General features: G+C 44.0%; 1 protein-coding gene across 1 annotated transcript in view; it reads right to left on the minus strand.

The window, feature by feature from the left end:
- LOC129248648 (uncharacterized) overlaps nucleotides 1-19065 on the minus strand; it is a 233351-nt gene that overhangs the window by 19983 nt on the left and 194303 nt on the right. The window contains exons 39-68 of the mRNA XM_054888276.1: nucleotides 13868-14194; nucleotides 13459-13776; nucleotides 13054-13395; nucleotides 12690-12986; nucleotides 12321-12626; nucleotides 11607-12254; nucleotides 11221-11538; nucleotides 10822-11157; nucleotides 10446-10754; nucleotides 10077-10382; nucleotides 9365-10012; nucleotides 8993-9304; nucleotides 8582-8923; nucleotides 8217-8522; nucleotides 7207-8160; nucleotides 6832-7143; nucleotides 6434-6772; nucleotides 6072-6371; nucleotides 5048-6004; nucleotides 4463-4777; nucleotides 4062-4397; nucleotides 3695-4006; nucleotides 3323-3628; nucleotides 2611-3255; nucleotides 2230-2544; nucleotides 1837-2169; nucleotides 1467-1772; nucleotides 1098-1403; nucleotides 388-1035; nucleotides 14-328 (exon numbers count right to left, since the gene is read on the minus strand). Of these exons, the coding sequence (XP_054744251.1) occupies nucleotides 14-328; nucleotides 388-1035; nucleotides 1098-1403; nucleotides 1467-1772; nucleotides 1837-2169; nucleotides 2230-2544; nucleotides 2611-3255; nucleotides 3323-3628; nucleotides 3695-4006; nucleotides 4062-4397; nucleotides 4463-4777; nucleotides 5048-6004; nucleotides 6072-6371; nucleotides 6434-6772; nucleotides 6832-7143; nucleotides 7207-8160; nucleotides 8217-8522; nucleotides 8582-8923; nucleotides 8993-9304; nucleotides 9365-10012; nucleotides 10077-10382; nucleotides 10446-10754; nucleotides 10822-11157; nucleotides 11221-11538; nucleotides 11607-12254; nucleotides 12321-12626; nucleotides 12690-12986; nucleotides 13054-13395; nucleotides 13459-13776; nucleotides 13868-14194 (12114 nt within the window). The remainder of the gene's footprint in view (nucleotides 1-13; nucleotides 329-387; nucleotides 1036-1097; nucleotides 1404-1466; nucleotides 1773-1836; nucleotides 2170-2229; nucleotides 2545-2610; nucleotides 3256-3322; nucleotides 3629-3694; nucleotides 4007-4061; nucleotides 4398-4462; nucleotides 4778-5047; nucleotides 6005-6071; nucleotides 6372-6433; nucleotides 6773-6831; nucleotides 7144-7206; nucleotides 8161-8216; nucleotides 8523-8581; nucleotides 8924-8992; nucleotides 9305-9364; nucleotides 10013-10076; nucleotides 10383-10445; nucleotides 10755-10821; nucleotides 11158-11220; nucleotides 11539-11606; nucleotides 12255-12320; nucleotides 12627-12689; nucleotides 12987-13053; nucleotides 13396-13458; nucleotides 13777-13867; nucleotides 14195-19065) is intronic.

Below are 19065 nucleotides of genomic sequence, written 5' to 3' on the forward strand. Positions count from 1 at the left end.
AAAATGAGCTTACGTGGTATGCGATAACAGCGGGTGAAAGCATTTCCAGTATATCCACTCAGACAACTACAAATGGGTGAGTGATTGCGTACGTGACATTCTGCATATGAGCCGCATGTACCCGGGCATGGATCCTGACATTTCTGATTAATGCACGCCTTATCGGATACACATTCGGCGCTCGTTGTACACTCTGGTCTACACGCAGGTGGTGCACCACTAAAGGCGGGCAAACACGAACAAACGGCTTGTTTGTTCACTTCGCGACATTGTGAGTTGGGGCCACAAGGTGATGGCTGACAGGGGTTGATATACTCTTTCATAATCGCTAAACAAAAATTATGCTACCTTGACTTATACGGTTGTGATATGCCAAATTAAACTTACGTTTCTCTGGCAACTGGCAATAACTATACGGATCACCAATGAAACCATCCAAGCACATACAAGAGGGCAAGTGATTAATAACCCGACACAAGGAGTTTAGCGCGCATACGCCCGGACAAGGATCACGGCATTTCTGATTCTGACATGATTTATCCAAGGGACAATCCGCATTCGTTACACATTCTGGGCGGCAGCCCTCATAAGGATTACCCAAGAATTCAGGCAAACACTGGCACGATCCAGCATTATTCAATTGACGACACGCGGCATTTGCACCACAAGGATTCGGTTCACACGCCGATATGAATTCCGCTTGTTTCACTGGTTCCGGTAAACAGGCAGTAAATGGGTCACCAGTAAAGCCAGGGGTACATATACACATTGCTGTGTGACTAATCGTATGACAATGTGCATTCTGTCCGCATACGCCAGGGCAAGGATCGACGCATTTTTGATTAATGCATGCCTTGTCTTGACTGCACTCACTGTTTGTAATACACTCTGGTCGACAGTTTGGTGGAGAGCCCGTGAATTGTGGTAAGCAAGAGCAGGATGGTGTATCACCGATAGCACGACACTCAGAGTTAGGACCACAAGGGGATGGATAGCACGGATCTTTTTGTTCTTCCAAACGTGGTGGTGGTTCAACTAGAGGGGAACAAATTTTGTTTTTAGTAGTTTATTAATATTAGAAAATTCCAAGTGTTTACTTATTCGTTGGCAAGACACGAAGGGATTTCCGGTGTAACGTATTGGACATGTACATATAGGTGCGTGATTTACCACGTTACAAATGCTATTAAAACCGCAAGCGCCCGGGCAAGGGTCGACGCATTTTTGATTCTGACATGCCCTTTGTGGGCCGCAATCAGAATTGCGTACACATTCTGGTCGACATGTGGGAGGATTGCCAATAAAACCTTCAATACATGAGCAAACAGCGTTTTGGTTGAATATCCTACATCGGCTATTTGGACCACACGGCGATGGTTGACATGGATCAGATACGAGTTTCGCTTTAGGGTGAGGAATAAAATTTAGCGATGTCACATCGGTAAAAGGTATAAGGTAATATTTACGTGGTACAACGTCACATTGGAAAAAGGCATTTCCGGACATGCCGTCGGGACAGCGACACATAGGTACGTGATTACTGACTTCGCAGATAGCATTAACACCACAAGTACCGGGACATGGATCAACACATCTATTTCGGATACAGGCTTTGTCAAAGGGACACTCGGAGTTAAGTACACATTCAGGACGGCAACCGATGATAGGATCGCCGTGATATTCCGGTGTACATGAACATTGACCATCACTACATACCGCGTTGGGACCACAAGGGGACGGATTGCAGGGATCGTCTTTTACTGGTGGCTTAGCTGTTAATGTAGTTTTCATGAATAATTTGATATTAACCTTTGCAAATTATGCATTTTTTCTTACGTGGTGGTGCTGGTTGGCAGCTAACAAATGGATCACCCACATACTCCTTGGGGCAAGAGCAAATAGGTATATGTTTTATCACGATACATTGCGCATTATATGCGCATGAACCCGGACAAGGATCAGTGCAACGATTATTGATGCAAGCTAAATTCGATGAACACTCTGAATTGGTGACACATTCTGGACGGCAGTTTGGTGGTGCTCCAAAGAACTGGGGTAAACAAGAGCAGATCGCTTGATTGTTTACATTTTTGCACTGTGAGTTGGGGCCACATGGCGAAGGCAAACAAGGATCGCGTATTGGTTCGGCAACAACTATTGGTGGTGGCGCTATATAAGAAATATGTCGATTAAAAGAGGTAAGCGTTTCGAGAAAGAAATCAGACTCACGCGGAATGGGATAACAACGCGTAAATGGATCGCCAGTATATCTGTTCTGGCAAGAACAGAGAGGCGAGTGATTGCGCACTTGACACTGGGCACCGACGCCGCACATGCCTGGACATGGATCGGTACATTTTTGATTTATGCATGCCTTATCAAAGCTACATTCTGCGCTTATGGTACATTCGGGTCTACAAGCTGGCGGCGTGCCGATAAACTCTGGCAGACAAGAGCAGACGCCTTGGCCACTAACTTCACGACACTGACTATTTGGACCACATGGCGATGGTTCACAAGGATTGACGTACTCTTGTATCTTAGCTAAAAGTTAATAAAAATATGCTAATTAAATGAGTTAAATTTTCTATGAGTAATTGTTTTCCTTACGCTTGTCTTCAACTGTACAATAGCGATATGGGTCTCCCATGTAGCCAAATATGCAAGAACAGGTTGGTAGATGATTTCGTGTGAAACACTCGGCATTCAATCCACAAGTTCCGGGGCAGGGATCGCGGCATTTCTGATTTATGCACGCCTTGTTTGATGGACAATCGGTGTTTAGTACACACTCAGGGCGACAACCTTCGTATGGGTTGCCAAAGTACTCTGCAAGGCATTTACAAGAGCCTACGCCATTTTGTTGCAAGCATTCGGCGAATGGACCACACGGATTGGGGTTGCAAGGATCAATAACTTCAGCCGGTTCTTGTACAATAAAGGTACACAGTACGAATGGATCACCAGTATAACCACTTTCACAGTAACACATTGCTGAATGGCTTATAACCCGACAGAGAGCATTATTGCCACAGAGACCAGGGCAAGGGTCTATACAACGATTATTCCGGCATACATTATTGGACAAGCATTCTGAGTTTGTTACACATTCGGGGCGACAATTAGGTGGCTGGCCGAAGAAGTTCTCGAGACAAGAGCATGACGGTGAATTGCCTGCAGGTTGGCAACGACTATTTGGACCGCATGGTGATGGCTGACATGGGTTCACTGGAGTAGTATCACGCACTGGTTCAACTAAGGTGGATAAAGGGAGAAAGGTGGTAAGAAGCAGAAAACTATTGCAAACAGGTGTTGAACTCACTTATGGGACGACATTGTATAAAGGGATTTCCTGTGTAACGTTCATTGCACATGCAGAACGGATTGTGATTAACAACCGTACATTTCGTATATAATCCACAAGTGCCTGGACATGGGTCCACGCAGCGTTGGTTTTGACACGCACGATTCGGTGCGCAGTCAGAGTTACTGGTACATTCTGGACGGCACGACGGAGGACTACCTTGATAGTTCGGTAGACAACTGCATACGGCTTGTGAGTTCACTTCGCGACATTGTGAGTTTGGACCGCAAGGAGATGGCTGACAAGGATTGCGGTAAATATCCACTGAAGGAAAAAAGTAAAGATATTCTAGCACGATGTTCGAAAAAACAAAATATAATAAAAACCTACTCTGAACAGGTACACATTGCACAAATGCATTGCCGGTCATATGGTTAGGGCAACGACACATGGGTACGTGGTTATAAACTTCACAGATGGCCTCTGAAGCACAGGTGCCGGGGCAAGGATTAACGCATTTCTGGCGAATACATGCAAGATCACGCGCACATTCTGTATTTAGCACACATTCTGGCTTACACGCGACAAACGGGTCACCTTGGTAGTCAGATATGCAAGCACACTGACCATCGGCTGAGCAGATAGCGTTGGACCCACAGGGGCTAGGATTGCAAGGGTCGATTGGTTCTTGTTGCGGTGGTACTAAAATTCATAGTATTAGGAGCATTTAGTGATAATGAAGTTACGCAAAGCTTACGAGGTGGTGGAGCTGGATGGCACGCAATGAATGCGTCTCCTACATAACCGGGCTGGCAGGCGCAGTTCGGTGTATGATTTACAACATTGCAAATAGTATTCACACCGCATGCACCCGGGCATGGATCACGACAACGTTCATTTATGCAAGACTGGCCGCTGGAGCAATCAGAGTTCACAATACATTCAGGACGACAATTGGGTGGGGCACCTATATAATTTTGTTGGCAGGTACAAGATGGCACATTGTTTTGATTGCGACAAGTGGCATATGGACCACAAGGCGATGGCACACAGGGATCGCGAGGTACATCGGCGGGCTGCTGAGGTATTGGTGCTAAGATTGGGGAAATATTTGCTTTGGTAAAGTATTTTTGGAGCTGAATTTATTGCTTTCCTTACTTGGTAGCGGATAACAACGCACGAATGGGTCACCTGTAAGGCCACTACGACAGGAACATATTGGACTATGATTACGCACTTGGCAGAGTGCTTTTTGACCACAAATACCGGGACAAGGGTCGGCACATTTGCGATTTATGCATGCCTTATCACTTGCACATTCTGAACTGGAGGTGCACTCGGGTCTACAGGACGGTGGTACACCAATAAACTCGTTAAGGCATGAACAGACTGCCTGACCATTTACTTCGCGGCATTGGGAATTCGGTCCACATGGGCTCGGTTGACATGGGTTTACGTACTCTTGTATGATAGCTAAATGAGTTTTGGTTTGTTAGATGAAAATAAATTAAAAATGATACAAATAGTTACAAAGTTAGTAACTGCAAGATATAGTTGAAACAACAAACTACATGTTATTTATGTGACGACAGAACGAATGCCAGGAGAAGCCTGTGCCGGTAAAAACTGAAAAAATGTTTTTTAGTTCAGTAGGCAGAAGCTTTTCCTGAAACTTTGTTCTTCTGACACATCAGTATACGAGTACAGTTTTGCTAAATTATAAACTCAGATGCTCTAGCTTACGTGTTGCAGGCTTGGTGCAATGACGATATGGATCTCCGGTATAACCCACAAAGCAGTTGCACGTTGGTAAATGATTGACGATATTACATTCGGCATTCTGACCACATGTACCTGGGCATGGATCGCGGCATTTTTGATTCTGACATGCCTTGTTCGATGGACAGTCCGAATTGAGCATACATTCTGGTCGACAACCCTCATATGGATTACCGAAGTATTCGGGCTGGCATTGGCATGCGCCGGCACCATTATGTTCGAGGCAATTTGCGTTGGCCCCACATGGCGATGGCGAACATGGATTGAGTACCTCGATAGGTGTGGACACTCGTACTGGCTGACAAAGCGTAAATGGATCGCCAGTAAATCCTGGTAAGCAGGTACAGCGCGGTGTATGCGATACGACGTGACATTCGGCGCTAGTGCCACACAATCCTGGGCAAGGATCTTTGCATTTTTGGTTAATACAGGCCTTTGTAGAGGAACATTCCGAGTTCGATACGCATTCCGGCTTGCAGTAAGGTGGCGAGCCGATGAAGTTTTCAAGACATGTGCACGACGGTGTGTCGCCAACTGCACGGCAATCCGAGTTGGGACCACAAGGTGACGGACGACAAGGATCGGTTGGAGTAACATCCAGTTGAGGCTGGTCGATGATGCGTTGACAAGCTACAAATGGATTTCCTGTGTATTGCGGTAAGCAAGTACAAAATGGTTTATGGTTGACGGTGTTGCACTGTGCGTTGCGTCCACAACTGCCAGGGCATGGATCGATGCACTTTTGATTGACACACGCCAAGTTGGCTGCGCACTCCTGATTAGCTGTACATTCTGGACGACAAACAGGTGGTGAGCCAAAATAGCCTGGTATGCACGAGCAGACTGCCTGCTCATTCACTTCGCGACATTGAGAATTTGGACCACAGGGTGAAGGTTGACAGGGATTGACCATAACGCGAGCTGAAAAGTGAAGGTACCGAGGTAAGTTGATAATTCGTTGGGGTGGCGTAGGGAAAATTATAGTTACATGGCAATGGCGAGCACTGTATAAACGCGTTGCCGGACATGCCACTCGGACATGAACAGATTGGTATATGATTGATGACGTTACAAACAGCATTCGGTGCACAAGTGCCCGGGCAAGGATCAATACATTTATTGCGTATGCAAGCACGATCTCGTGCACAGTCGGCACTGATTACACATTCGGGTCGGCAACCAGTGTAAGGATCACCCTGATATTCTAGTAGGCAAGTGCAAATACCGTCGCTACACTGAGCATTTGAACCACATGGTGAAGGATTGCAAGGATCTTTCTCAACGATGGCTGAGCAAAGAATGAGAGCGCATATTTAGGTGGATAAAGCTAAAATATTTTCATTGTCTTACGTTTTGGTGGTGGTTCTGGTAGACAATAAGTGAATGGATCTCCAGTATATCTCGCAGGGCAGGTGCAGCTCGGAGTATGGTTGATAACATTACAGATAGCGCCAAAACCACACGAGCCGGGACAGGGATCGCGGCATTTTTCATTAATACACGCTTGACTGCTTGGGCAGTCTGAGTTAATAGTGCACTCCGGACGACAGTTAGGTGGTGAGCCGATGTACTTGGGTAAGCAAACACAGGAAGGTGAATCGCCAATGCGACGGCATTGGGAATTTGGACCACACGGGGAGGGGACACAAGGATCTACAGGCTGACGCTGAACAGGAGCAAGTGGTGTAGCTACAATAACAAATACAATGCGTCAATCCTTCCAAATAGTTATTAAATCATCATCTTACGTGGTATAGCGAAACAACGTGAGAAGGCATCTCCTGTGAAACCTGCACGGCAAGAGCAGAGTGGACTGTGATTGCGCACGTGACAATTAGCATTCTGACCACACATGCCTGGGCATGGATCGACGCATTTTTGATTGATGCACGCTTTGTCGAAAGCGCACTCTGTCGAGATCGTGCATTCGGGGCGGCAGAGCGGAGGACTACCAATGTATTCGGGTAGACACGAACATACAGCCTGCTGGTTAATTTCACGACACTGCGAGTTGGGACCACACGGCGAAGGCTGACAGGGGTTGATATATTCCTTGATAGCTGTTTTAAGATAAATGTCTATTGCTATAAATTCTAAAGATTTTAACTTCATTGTTTGCTTACGTTGTTTCTCTACTTGGCAAAAGCGATATGGGTCACCACTATAGTCAGGTATACAACTACATGTCGGTACGTGATTCAGCACTACACAGATGGCATTTTGGCCGCAGGTGCCAGGACAGGGATCACGGCATTTCATATTTTGGCAAGCTTTGTCGGAAGCACAATCAGAATTTAACATGCACTCAGGTCTACAGCCTTCGTAAGGATTACCAAAGTACTCAGGAAGGCATTGGCATGAACCAGCGTCATTACGTTGCACGCAGCGTGCATTCGGACCACAAGGGTTTGGATTGCAAGGATCGATATGATCCAGTTGTGGGATTTTAATTTCCACACATTGTACGAATGGATCGCCTTCGAAGCCTGTTGGACAATAGCAGCTTGGAGTGTGAGAAAGAACTCGGCATACAGCACTATTGCCACACAAGCCTGGACAAGGGTCTTTGCATTTTTGATTGATACAGGCTAAATTAGTGGCACATTCTGAGCTAGTCACGCATTCGGGTCTACAATTAGGTGGGGCACCGATATAATCGGTCAAGCAAGTGCACGAGGGCTGGTCACCCACAACGCGACATTCAGAGTATGGACCGCAAGGTGATGGTTCACAAGGTTGGGTGGGTGGACGCGGTACCGGCAACTCTATGATGGGTTGGCAACTGATAAATGGATTACCGGAATATCTGTGTGGGCAACGACAGAACGGACTGTGATTAGTTACATGGCAAAGTGCATTAATGCCACAAACGCCTGGGCATGGATCGGAACATTTCTGATTAAGGCAAGCATGATTCAGTGGGCATTCTGAGTTGGTAGTGCATTCCGGCCGACAGAAGGGTGGGTTGCCTATAAAGGACGGTATGCAGGAACATACGGCTTGTTGATTAACTTCGCGACATTGACTATTTGGTCCGCAGGGTGTTGGATGACAAGGATTCCGTGGAACATCCAGTTCTGTAAAATTTTAATTTTTATCGAATTTTGAAGCGCTTCATTTATTTAAATCTTACTCTGTATGGGTGTGCATTGTATAAAAGCATTGCCTTCCATACCGTCGGGGCAGCGACAAATTGGTATGTGATTCAAAACTTCACAGATGGCATTAGATGCGCATGTTCCAGGGCAGGGGTCGACGCACTTGTGGCGTACACAAGCGCGATCTCTGGCACAATCCGTGTGCAACACACATTCAGGTCGACAGCCTTTATAGGGATCGCCAAGGTATTCTGGTATACATGTACACTGGCCATTGTTACATTGTGCATTTGAACCGCAGGGCGAGGGAATACATGGATCGTCTTGGGGCACAATTTCAGCTGAATAAAAAAATTTCGGAGTACTAAATATGTTTCTTTTCATTCTAACTTCTACTTACTTCGTGGTGGAGGTAACGGATTACAGACATTGAATGGATTGCCGGTATAGCCTGTTTGACATGTGCAAATCGGTGTATGGTTTATGACATTGCATAATGCACTGAGGCCACAAGAGCCTGGACAAGGATCTCGACATTTCTGATTAATACAAGCTTGATGACTGGGACACTCCGAGTTGAGACTGCATTCTGGACGACAAGATGGGGGTGTTCCAAGGAAATTCGGTAAGCAAGAGCACGATGGGGTGCCATGCGCATCACGACATAGGGAATTTGGGCCACAGGGTGATGGTACGCATGGATCTTGTGGCTGAAATTGTGGCGGTGGTGGAGGAGGTGACGCTATTGGAGAATAACGTGGTGACGTCAGTTTTTTTTGTTGTAAAGATGTGAAAAGGCAAGAGGTCTTACTTATAATTCGGAAGCAACGCACAAACGCATCGCCGGTGAAACCATTGTTACAAGTACAGATGGGACTGTGATTCTTAACGCGGCATTCAGCATTCTGTCCACAAACTCCCGGGCAGGGATCAACACATTTCCGATTAATACATGCCTTATCGGTGGTACATTCAGAGCTAGTTATGCACTCTGGTCGACACGCTGGTGGACTCCCTACGTACTCTGGCAGGCAGGAGCAAACCCCTTGACCATTAACTTCACGGCATTTGGAATTAGGACCACAAGGCGATGGCTGGCAGGGATTTTCGTATACTTTCGGCGCTAAAAATATAAAAGAGTTGAGGCACACTGCTACCGCATGCAGCTTTAAAACATGCTTACGTTCTTCCTGGACTACTTGACATAATTGATATGGATCACCAATATAGCCGGAATAGCATTCACAAGAAGGTATATGGTTGATCGTTTGGCATATTGCGTTTGCACCACATGTGCCTGGACAGGGGTCGACACATTTCTGATTTTGACAAGCCTTGTTCGATGGGCAGTCTGAATTAAGCACACATTCCGGTCGACATCCTTCATATGGATTTCCAAAGTACTCTGGTAAGCATTGACAAGAACCCGCACTGCCACGTTCTTCGCATTTAGCGTTGACGCCACATGGACTCGGACTGCACGGCTTTAGCACTTCAATTCGCTTATCTTTTACTGGGTTACATTGCGAGAATGGATCACCAGTAAAGCTATCTTGACAGAGACACATGGGTGTGTGACTAAAGACACGACAATTGGCGTTCAGCCCACACAATCCAGGGCAAGGATCTTTGCATTTCTGATTTATACATGCTTGTTTCAACGGGCACTCTGAGTTGGATATGCATTCAGGACGACAGTTTGGCGGTGAACCTTTAAACTCTGGCAGGCATGAGCACGACGGAGAGTCACCAGAGACTCTGCACTCTGAGTTTGGACCACATGGCGAGGGTACACAGGGATTAGAAGGTGTGTCTTGAGTAATAGGAGCAACTATTTGAGGAAATCCGTAAGCAGATTAATAAAATGATTTATTGATAATTAAGTAATTTCATACTTATTTCCAGACAACGCACAAACGGATTCCCTGTCATTTGACTGCGACATGTACAGAATGGGTTATGATTTACAATATTACACACAGCATTGAAGCCACATGTTCCCGGACATGGATCGCGACACTTGGAGTTCTGACATGCTTGATCGGGTGGACATTCAGAGTTCGTCGTGCATTCTGGACGGCATTGCGGTGGACTACCTATAAAGCCTTGGAGACAAGAGCAGACACCTACATTGTGCAGTTCACGACACTGGCTGTTGGGTCCACAAGGCGATGGTTGACAAGGATTTCTTATTATGGGCTCTATAAGGTAAGGCAATAAAGCAATTTGTAAAATTCTAGATTATAAATAAAGCTTATAATTACTTTCAATTGCGTGGCACTCGAAGAAGGCATTGCCCGACATATTTTCCGGACAATGACACATGGGGACGTGGTTGTTAACAACGCAAATTGCGTTGTTACCGCAGGTTCCAGGACATGGATCGATACATTTATTGCGGACACATGCGCGATCACGTGCACAATCTGTATTGAGGACACATTCTGGACGACAACCTATATAAGGATCACCCTGATATTCCGGTATACAAGTACATTGGCCATTGTTGCATTGACTATTTGGGCCACATGGTGATGGAACGCAAGGATCATCGAACACTGTTGGTTGAGTTGCTGTTATCGAAGTAAAAAAAAAAGTTTGCGTAACGAGTTAAATCCTTATAGTTCATTGATGTCTTACGTTCTGGTGGTTTAAGATTACAGTTGATAAACGGATTGCCTATATAGTTTTGTATACAAGTACATGTCGGTGTATGATTGATTACTCGACATTCTGTGTTTAGACCACAAGCGCCAGGACAGGGATCTCGACATTTCTTATTGATGCAAGCCTGCTGACTTGGACACTCCGAATTGATAGTGCATTCTGGTCGGCAATTGGGTGGTTGGCCGATGAATGCAGTTAGACAAGAGCAAGAGGGAACACCGTTTATACTCCGACACTCTGCGTTAGGACCGCAAGGTGAGGGTAAGCAGGGGTCACGATATTCTTCGCGTTCAACTTCAATGGATGGCGCTAAATGAGAAATTAAAATCAGTATGGAAGATATTCCTGCTTTCTGTCATATCTATTGCTTACGTGGTATGGGATAACATCTAGTAAATGCATCGCCGGTAAATCCATTGTTGCAAGTACAAATCGGACTGTGATTCCTAACACGACATTGAGCATTGTTGCCACATGGATTGGCCGCGCATGGATCCACGCATTTCTGAACGATGCAAGCCCTATTTGTGTCGCACTCAGAGGAAATGGTACATTCAGGACGACATGCAGGTGGAGTGCCTACGAAATCCGGTAGACAAGAACAAACAGCTTGTTCATTTGACTCACGACACTGAGAGTTTGGACCACACGGCGTGGGCTGGCATGGATTCACGTATTCTGTACGCATGGCTGTTATAGCGGTAATACAGCAAAATGAATAGAATTTTAAACTATAAGAATAAGAAAAAATTTCTTACGTTCAACAGGAGGTGTGCAGATACGATATGGATCACCGGTATAGCCGTTAATGCAAGTGCAAGATGGCAAATGATTGACTACTTGACAATCGGCATTCTGGCCACAAGTGCCTGGACATGGATCCTGGCACTTCTGTTGCTGGCATGCCTTATTCGAGGGGCAATCGGAATTCATTATGCATTCAGGGCGGCAACCCTCATAGGGATTGCCAAAGTATTCCGGCAAGCATGCGCATGAACCAGCACCATTATGTTCGCGACAAACTGCATTAGGTCCACACGGACTTGGACTGCAAGGTGTTCGTATTTCGACGACATCACGTTCTGGTGGAAGACTGCATTGCACAAATGGATCGCCGGTATAGCCAACCACACAGTTACACTGTACAGCATGGCTAATCACACGACATTCTGCATTCAAGCCACAGCGTCCAGGGCAGGGATCAACACATTTATGATTGATACATGCTAAGGTGCTGGCGCAGTCTGAGCTCGTAACGCATTCGGGTCGACAATTCGGTGGACGGCCTATATAGGACTCAAGACAAGAACACGATGGTGCTTCACCGATTGGACGACATTGTGAATATGGGCCACAAGGCGATGGACGGCAAGGATCCGTTGGTGTGATGTTACGTTGTGGTTCAACTGTATAAAAAATTAAACGAAGTTCTAACTTTTTTTCCAAAAAGGCATTAGCAATGAATTTCTTACTAATCGGTTGACAGCGTATGAATGGGTTTCCACTGTATCGAGGCGGACAAGTGCAGAAAGGGCTATGATTGACGACAGAGCACTCGGCAGCAATACCGCATGTGCCCGGGCATGGATCACCACACTTCTGGTTTAGACAAGCCTGTGTAGGGGCACAGTCAGAATTCGAGACACATTCAGGGCGGCAAGTTGGTGGACTGCCCATGAAGTTGGGCAGACAAGAACAAACAGCTTGTTGGTTGACCTCGCGACACTGAGAGTTCGGACCGCAAGGTGAAGGATGACATGGATTTGTGACTGTAATTTCTGGCAAAAGTGTGAATAATTAGTATCGTAGAGTTGGGTAACAGCAACGCTTAGCGAGCTTACTTGGTGCTGGACTGCAACGAATGAAAGCACTGCCGACAGTGCCATCTGGGCATCTACACATGGGTATATGGTTTATAACATCACAAATGGCGTTTTCACCACATGTGCCAGGGCAGGGGTCGGCGCATTTTCTGCGTAAGCATGCCTTTTCGCGCGAGCAGTCAGTGTTCAAAACACATTCGGGACGACAACCTGTGTATGGGTCCCCGTGATATTCTGTAAGACAGGTACAAATACCATTTTGGCATTGAGCATTTGCACCACATGGTGACGGATGACAAGGATCGATGGGTTCATCTAAAAAAATAAATGGAATTTGTTCATTGCAACCGTTGGCGATGAGTTTTGGTAAACATTTGCTTACTAATGATTGGTTCTGGTGGAATGAGATGACAGTTGGTGAATGGATCGCCCGTGTAACCTTTGGGACATGTACAAATGGGAGTGTGGTTGATGACACTACACTCGGCGTCAAACCCGCAAGAGCCCGGACAGGGATCGATGCATTTTTCGAGTATACAAGCCATGTTCGAAGGACATTCAGCGCTGATGGTACATTCCGGATGACAGTTGGGTGGCGCCCCAATGTAATTTTGTAGACAGGAGCAAGACGGAACGCCGTTGATGTTGCGACAATCGCTATGTGGGCCACAAGGTGAGGGTACGCAAGGATCCCGTTCAATATGAGAAATAGCTGGTGGCGGGGCTATAGCAAGTGAAATAAAGTTAACGATATTTTTCACATATAAGGGACTTCAATAACCCTTACGTGGTATTGGATAGCAACGTGTAAACGCATCGCCGGTAAAACCATTACGGCACTGACACAACGGACTATGATTGCGCACGCGGCATTCAGCGTTTGTGCCACACGTGCCTGGACAGGGATCCACACAACGTTGATTTATGCATGCTTTGTCATGGGTACATTCTGTGCTGAGAACACATTCTGGGTGGCAGTTTGGTGGTACGCCAATATATTGTTCCAAACACGAACATACCGCCTGGCCATTCAGCTCGCGGCACTGAGAGTTGGGACCACATGGTGATGGCTGGCAGGGATGTATTGGTGGTGCCTCACGAATGGCTATAGAAATCCAATAGCGACGAGAAAAGAGAAGAAGCAAAATATGGAAAATCACGATACTTATTCGGTACGTAGGGGCAGATGTGCTTACGTGCTGGTGGCTCCACATGGCAGTAACTATAAGGATCGCCCGTAAAACCGATGCGGCACATACAGGACGGTACATGATTTATAACGCTGCAATCAGCGTTTGTGCCACAAGTGCCTGGGCAAGGATCGCGACATTTTTGTTGAGTACATGCTTGCGAACTAGGACAATCCGAATTGCGTATACATTCGGGTCGACACGACTGATAGGGGTCACCGAAATAATCGGGTAGACACTGACACGAGCCAATGCCATTACGATCGCGACAAATGGCATTCGAGCCACATGGATTGGGCTGGCACGGTGTAATTTGCTCGTTTACAATACGCTCTGTGGGAGAGAAAGAAAGAGAGATGCGAAAAAAGACAAAGAGTTAGAAAGGTTTGACATGTGTGTTGTAAGATATGCCATTAGTAAAGTCAACACACCTTTTGAGTTTCAGTAGCGCAGCTTTGGCAATTTTTATGCTTGTTTTGTTTGTTTGCCTTTTACATTCCATTTTTTTTGTTTTTGTTTTAATATATTATTTAGAGCACGTAAATATAGGTTAGAGCACGTAAAATATTTTCTTAATTGCCAACACACATTATTACACTGTTACGGTGGTTACGTTTAACGGTTAAATCAGAGTAATCGAAATATATGACAGTTAGACAACAATTTGCGGTGCACTTGTAACGGTTACACTTAGCTTAATAAAGGTTATTCGAGTGCGGTACAACAACACTGTATGGGTTGTTTCTTTTTTTGTGTTTTGTTTTAAATAAAACTTGTGTTCATTTTTGTTAAGTTCTTACTCAATTGTGTTTGTGTGTGTAAAAATGCGAGCGTGTGAGTGCAAATGCATGTGCGCGTTTACTTTAGCGGTACAAACTTAAGCATACGGGTAGAAAATTTCGAAAATTTGACATCAAAATTTTCGTGATTATTTGATCAGTAACTTGTGTTTGTCTTTCCAATGAAACGCATTTGTTTTTAGCTTCCAATTTGAAATATTTTATTGAGTTCTTTTGTTTATTAAATAATTTTGAATATTAATTTAGTAAAGCTTTACTTAGACTAGCTTAAACAATTAGATTTGTTATGGGTTAAAAATGTAACATCCAGCGTTGATTGGTTTATTAAAGCAGTTGACGTTCAGCAGATAATGAATTTTTGGGCCGTTGATATTTTTTATTCAAATAGAGGTGTCAATTTGGGTTAGCTTTGGTTAGGGCGGTACGCAAAAAACAACGCAGAACTCGACGAAGATTACAGACTTAGTATGAGGGGCTTGCTAGGTGTATCAAATTATAACATTTGTGTAAGCAGTGTTTGGGGGTATTAGGGCCAGCAATTTGTGTAAGGCTTGGTTTGGTTTGTTTTAGTTTTGTGGTGTGATAAGCATTTCGTATTCAGATTTTATTTTAGGCGATATTTGGTCAGATTATTTTGTTTTTATTTTTACCAGACTTGGGATTACTTTATAAATTCAATTCAGCCCCGACTAGCAGTAAGATTGATTTTCTAGGCTTATATTTCGTTTTAGAAAAGCGTTTTATTTAATTTTTTGCTATTGTAACACTCTTACAGCTAAAAACTAATATACATCCAACATCAAGGCGTATTATCAATTTCCATGGACTTATAAACTACATAAATACGTCAGAGTTAAGAAATACGAGTATATATTCAAAAGGTGAGGCAAATAGTAAGGCGAGGCGTGATTTTTATTTTATTAAGGCAAGTAAAGCGCTTAGCATGTTGATATCATAGATAAATAAAAAGCATTACACAGGGCATGTTCTTTTTAATTTTTTCGTACATATGTACATAAGTATGTATATGTAGGTCAATAAATAAGTTAATAAAAACAATGCCTTTTACAGCTGCCACACACTTTCAAAAGCGAAACAAATTCGGACAGTTCGTACGAGATTTGTGCCTGTTGAAATCTGCATTTTGCCGCTGAAGTGCCCAAGATGAGTACACACATGTGCGGTGTGCGTGGTGAGCAGTAAAGAAAAAAAAATACTTTTATATGTTTTCCCGTAAATTTGTTCTTCCGCCTAAAAATGAGACGACTTTTTTTATTGTTTTATTTAATATTTACCCGGGCTGCCAAAGCTTTGAAAATTACCAGTGGATCCCCATGGGAAAATTGGTATAAAAAGCTTTCAGATCGGGCTAACATTAACTAAGGGAACAATAAATAAATATATGTCTAATTTTTTTGGCATACAGCAAATTAAGAAAAACGTTTACACAACCTAGTATACACATATAAATATTTAAATGTGCGTAAAAGCGCAGTTCACCGTTAGAATGTGGCACCTGTTTCTTCTCATTGCAATGCATTGTGTTTGACAGTGTAACAGACATGATTTTTATTTAAAACAAGTGAGTTATAATAATACACAAATTAGAACAGATGCTGTGATCGCATTTTGTGACATTTATGAGTTTTGTGAATTTAAACAACAAATTAACGTTTAAGGTGTAAACGAAATAAAAAATGCATTTTGTTGTGCTTGACAATTATAAATACTTATATATAGAGCCTATAAATATATTTATTCATCATTCATGTCAGGAAGATTTTCTTTATAACAAACATAAATTTTACGAAGTTAACCGTTTATACAAAGAACTAAAATGGCGAAGCTGCAGTTGGATAGACAGATCATAAACATAAGCAAATGAAAAAGCGTCATCGAAAGTGACAGTGCTGAGTACACTGAAATTTAACCTTCTGGTAGTATTATTCTCTAACCGGAGTTATGTAACTACGATGAAAGGAGCCGCCGATTCGCTTTTGAATATTGTATACTCGCCAAAAAGGTCAACATTTGTTGCTGTCGGCTCGTGATGTAAAACCTCTATATCATGGGCCATTTGAGAGGAAATTAAAAGGATGAAATGCACAATTCGCTTAAACAATTGCGTTAGTCAAGTTGCAATCAAGGCCCTATGATCACTGACAAGGGAAATCACTCTTACGCTGACGCTATCAAGCTAATAATATGCAAGATACCGTATGGCTGATTAGTCTGTTAAGCCGCGCACCCATCAGGTAAATTCTACGCGTAAAGAGAGTGCGACTACTTATGGTCTCGAGGTAAGCCTATCTCTACATTGATATATAAGATTCCCTTGGCAGCCGGTTCCAGAAGGTAAGTAACCAGGATTATATTTCTGCTGCGTTTGCTAAAGACGGCTCCACCCAAAATCAACAGCGGTTAGATGCAACCAGTGCGACGGGTGGTATCATCTTAAGACCCGCTACAGCCTTAAAACACATAGGGAGTAGTCCATGCGCGTGTGGCCAGGGGTTGCTCCCACCTGTATGGCTTCCACCTCGCAAAATGTGTACGCACAACCAACCAGCACTACAAGCAGAACCTCCAAAGCTCGTAGGAGTTTACCCGAGCCACCACAACCCTTGTGCAAGAACTAACCAGGTCCGTGTGTCAGACCAGAGAAACTCGAAATTTGAGATGAGTCAAATGCAACTCTTGCAATGGCTGGTGCCGCTTTCGGAGGTGATCTGGCCTGCGTACCATCCGAAAATGAGCTCGTGACTACGTTGCTCTCTACTATCGAGCCGTTTACCCGCAATCGCCCAGTGTGGCGCGTAATGCACAGCAGGGCCAACTTAGACTGGTCACTGGTCTTCCACGCTGACGATGTGTTCCAAAGTGGATGCTTATCTCACCAGCCTTTCTCGCTTTTTCACTGCGAGGAATCTCCTACTTTCCCCCACTAAATCCACGACGACCCTCTTTACCACCTGGACGAAGGAGGTCAAGCTACAGCTAAAGGTGAAATTCGGTGACACACCCATACCGACAGTTAACAACTCCAAAATGTTTGCGTCGGCTTTGATAATTTACTCTCATATTCAGCGCACATAATCACGATGCCTACTAAGGTCCCAAACTGCAAATCTACTCATCTACATCCCTCTCCCTCTGCACCCAACCTGTCAAAATAGCACGTTTTCTGAGTTTATCGTTAGATGAGTTCGACGAAGACGATCTGTGACTACATCGCATTGACAGAGTGTAGAAGGCTGCTACAACAACAACAACAATTTATTTTCTTATCTCCAAAGACTAGCAAACGGTACTGCTATGTAGGAATTGGTTCAGCAAAACTTAATGAACTTAGAGCGCATTTAGGAAATCATATTTGTACCCGTTCAATTATGCTTATGTAAATTTTATGACTTAGTCTCTAAATGAAAGTAACACTTTTTGATGTTTAAACCCGAGACCTAAACACCATAGTTCCAAGACGTCATCTGGTTTCGAAACTTTGGAAAATGCTTCTAAATCGTCATGCTACTAAAATCATTTATAAGCAAAACAAATCATACTGGCCCAAGTATATTCCTTTGGGAGCACAGGAAGATTGCGAAGAAAGATTCGGAAGAAATGCCGTCAATTGTTACACCGCAATTTCATTTACATATTACGGCGGCCGCCGTAGCCGAATGGGTTGGTGCGTGATTACATTCGGAATTCACAGAGAGGTCGTTGGTTCGAGTCTCGGTAAAAGCAAAATTAATAAAAAAAAACATTTTCCTAATAGCGGTCGCCCCTCGGCAGGCAAAGGCAAACCTCCGAGTGTATTTCTGCCATGAAAAAGCTCCTCATAAAAAATATCTGCCGTTCGGCGTCGGCTTGAAACTGTAGGCCCCTCCATTTGTGGAACAACATCAAGACGCACACCATAAATAGGAGGATGAGCTCGGCCAAACACCTAACAGAAGTGTACGCGCCAAGTATTTATTTTTTTTTTTTTATTATAAGTATGACTTAATCCAATTCAGAAATAAGAATTAAAATCCATACAAACAACTTAAAAATAAGTAGATTACGCGAAACTTTATCAAAAGCTTTAAAGAAATCAGTATAGACGCATTTCACCAGAAACTATATCGGAAGAAGACGAAATACAGTATTCACTAAAAACAGCAAGATTCGAAACTGTAGATCGGTTAGAAACAAAGCCGAGCTGTTTTGGCGAAATCAGAAATGTTGACTTTAAAAAAATCAAACCATTTTATTGGAAATATTATATTTTCAGTATATCGTAGTTCACTTGGCAATATTTTTGAGGTTACAGCTGCTCATTTGATGAAATCAACGAAAGCTTTGGAACGATTCAGTTCAAAGATCGCATCCGGTAATCGTATGTCATAGAAGCCGATGCAACCA

This window comes from Anastrepha obliqua, chromosome 5, assembly GCF_027943255.1.
Source record: "Anastrepha obliqua isolate idAnaObli1 chromosome 5, idAnaObli1_1.0, whole genome shotgun sequence".
Taxonomy (NCBI): domain Eukaryota; kingdom Metazoa; phylum Arthropoda; class Insecta; order Diptera; family Tephritidae; genus Anastrepha; species Anastrepha obliqua.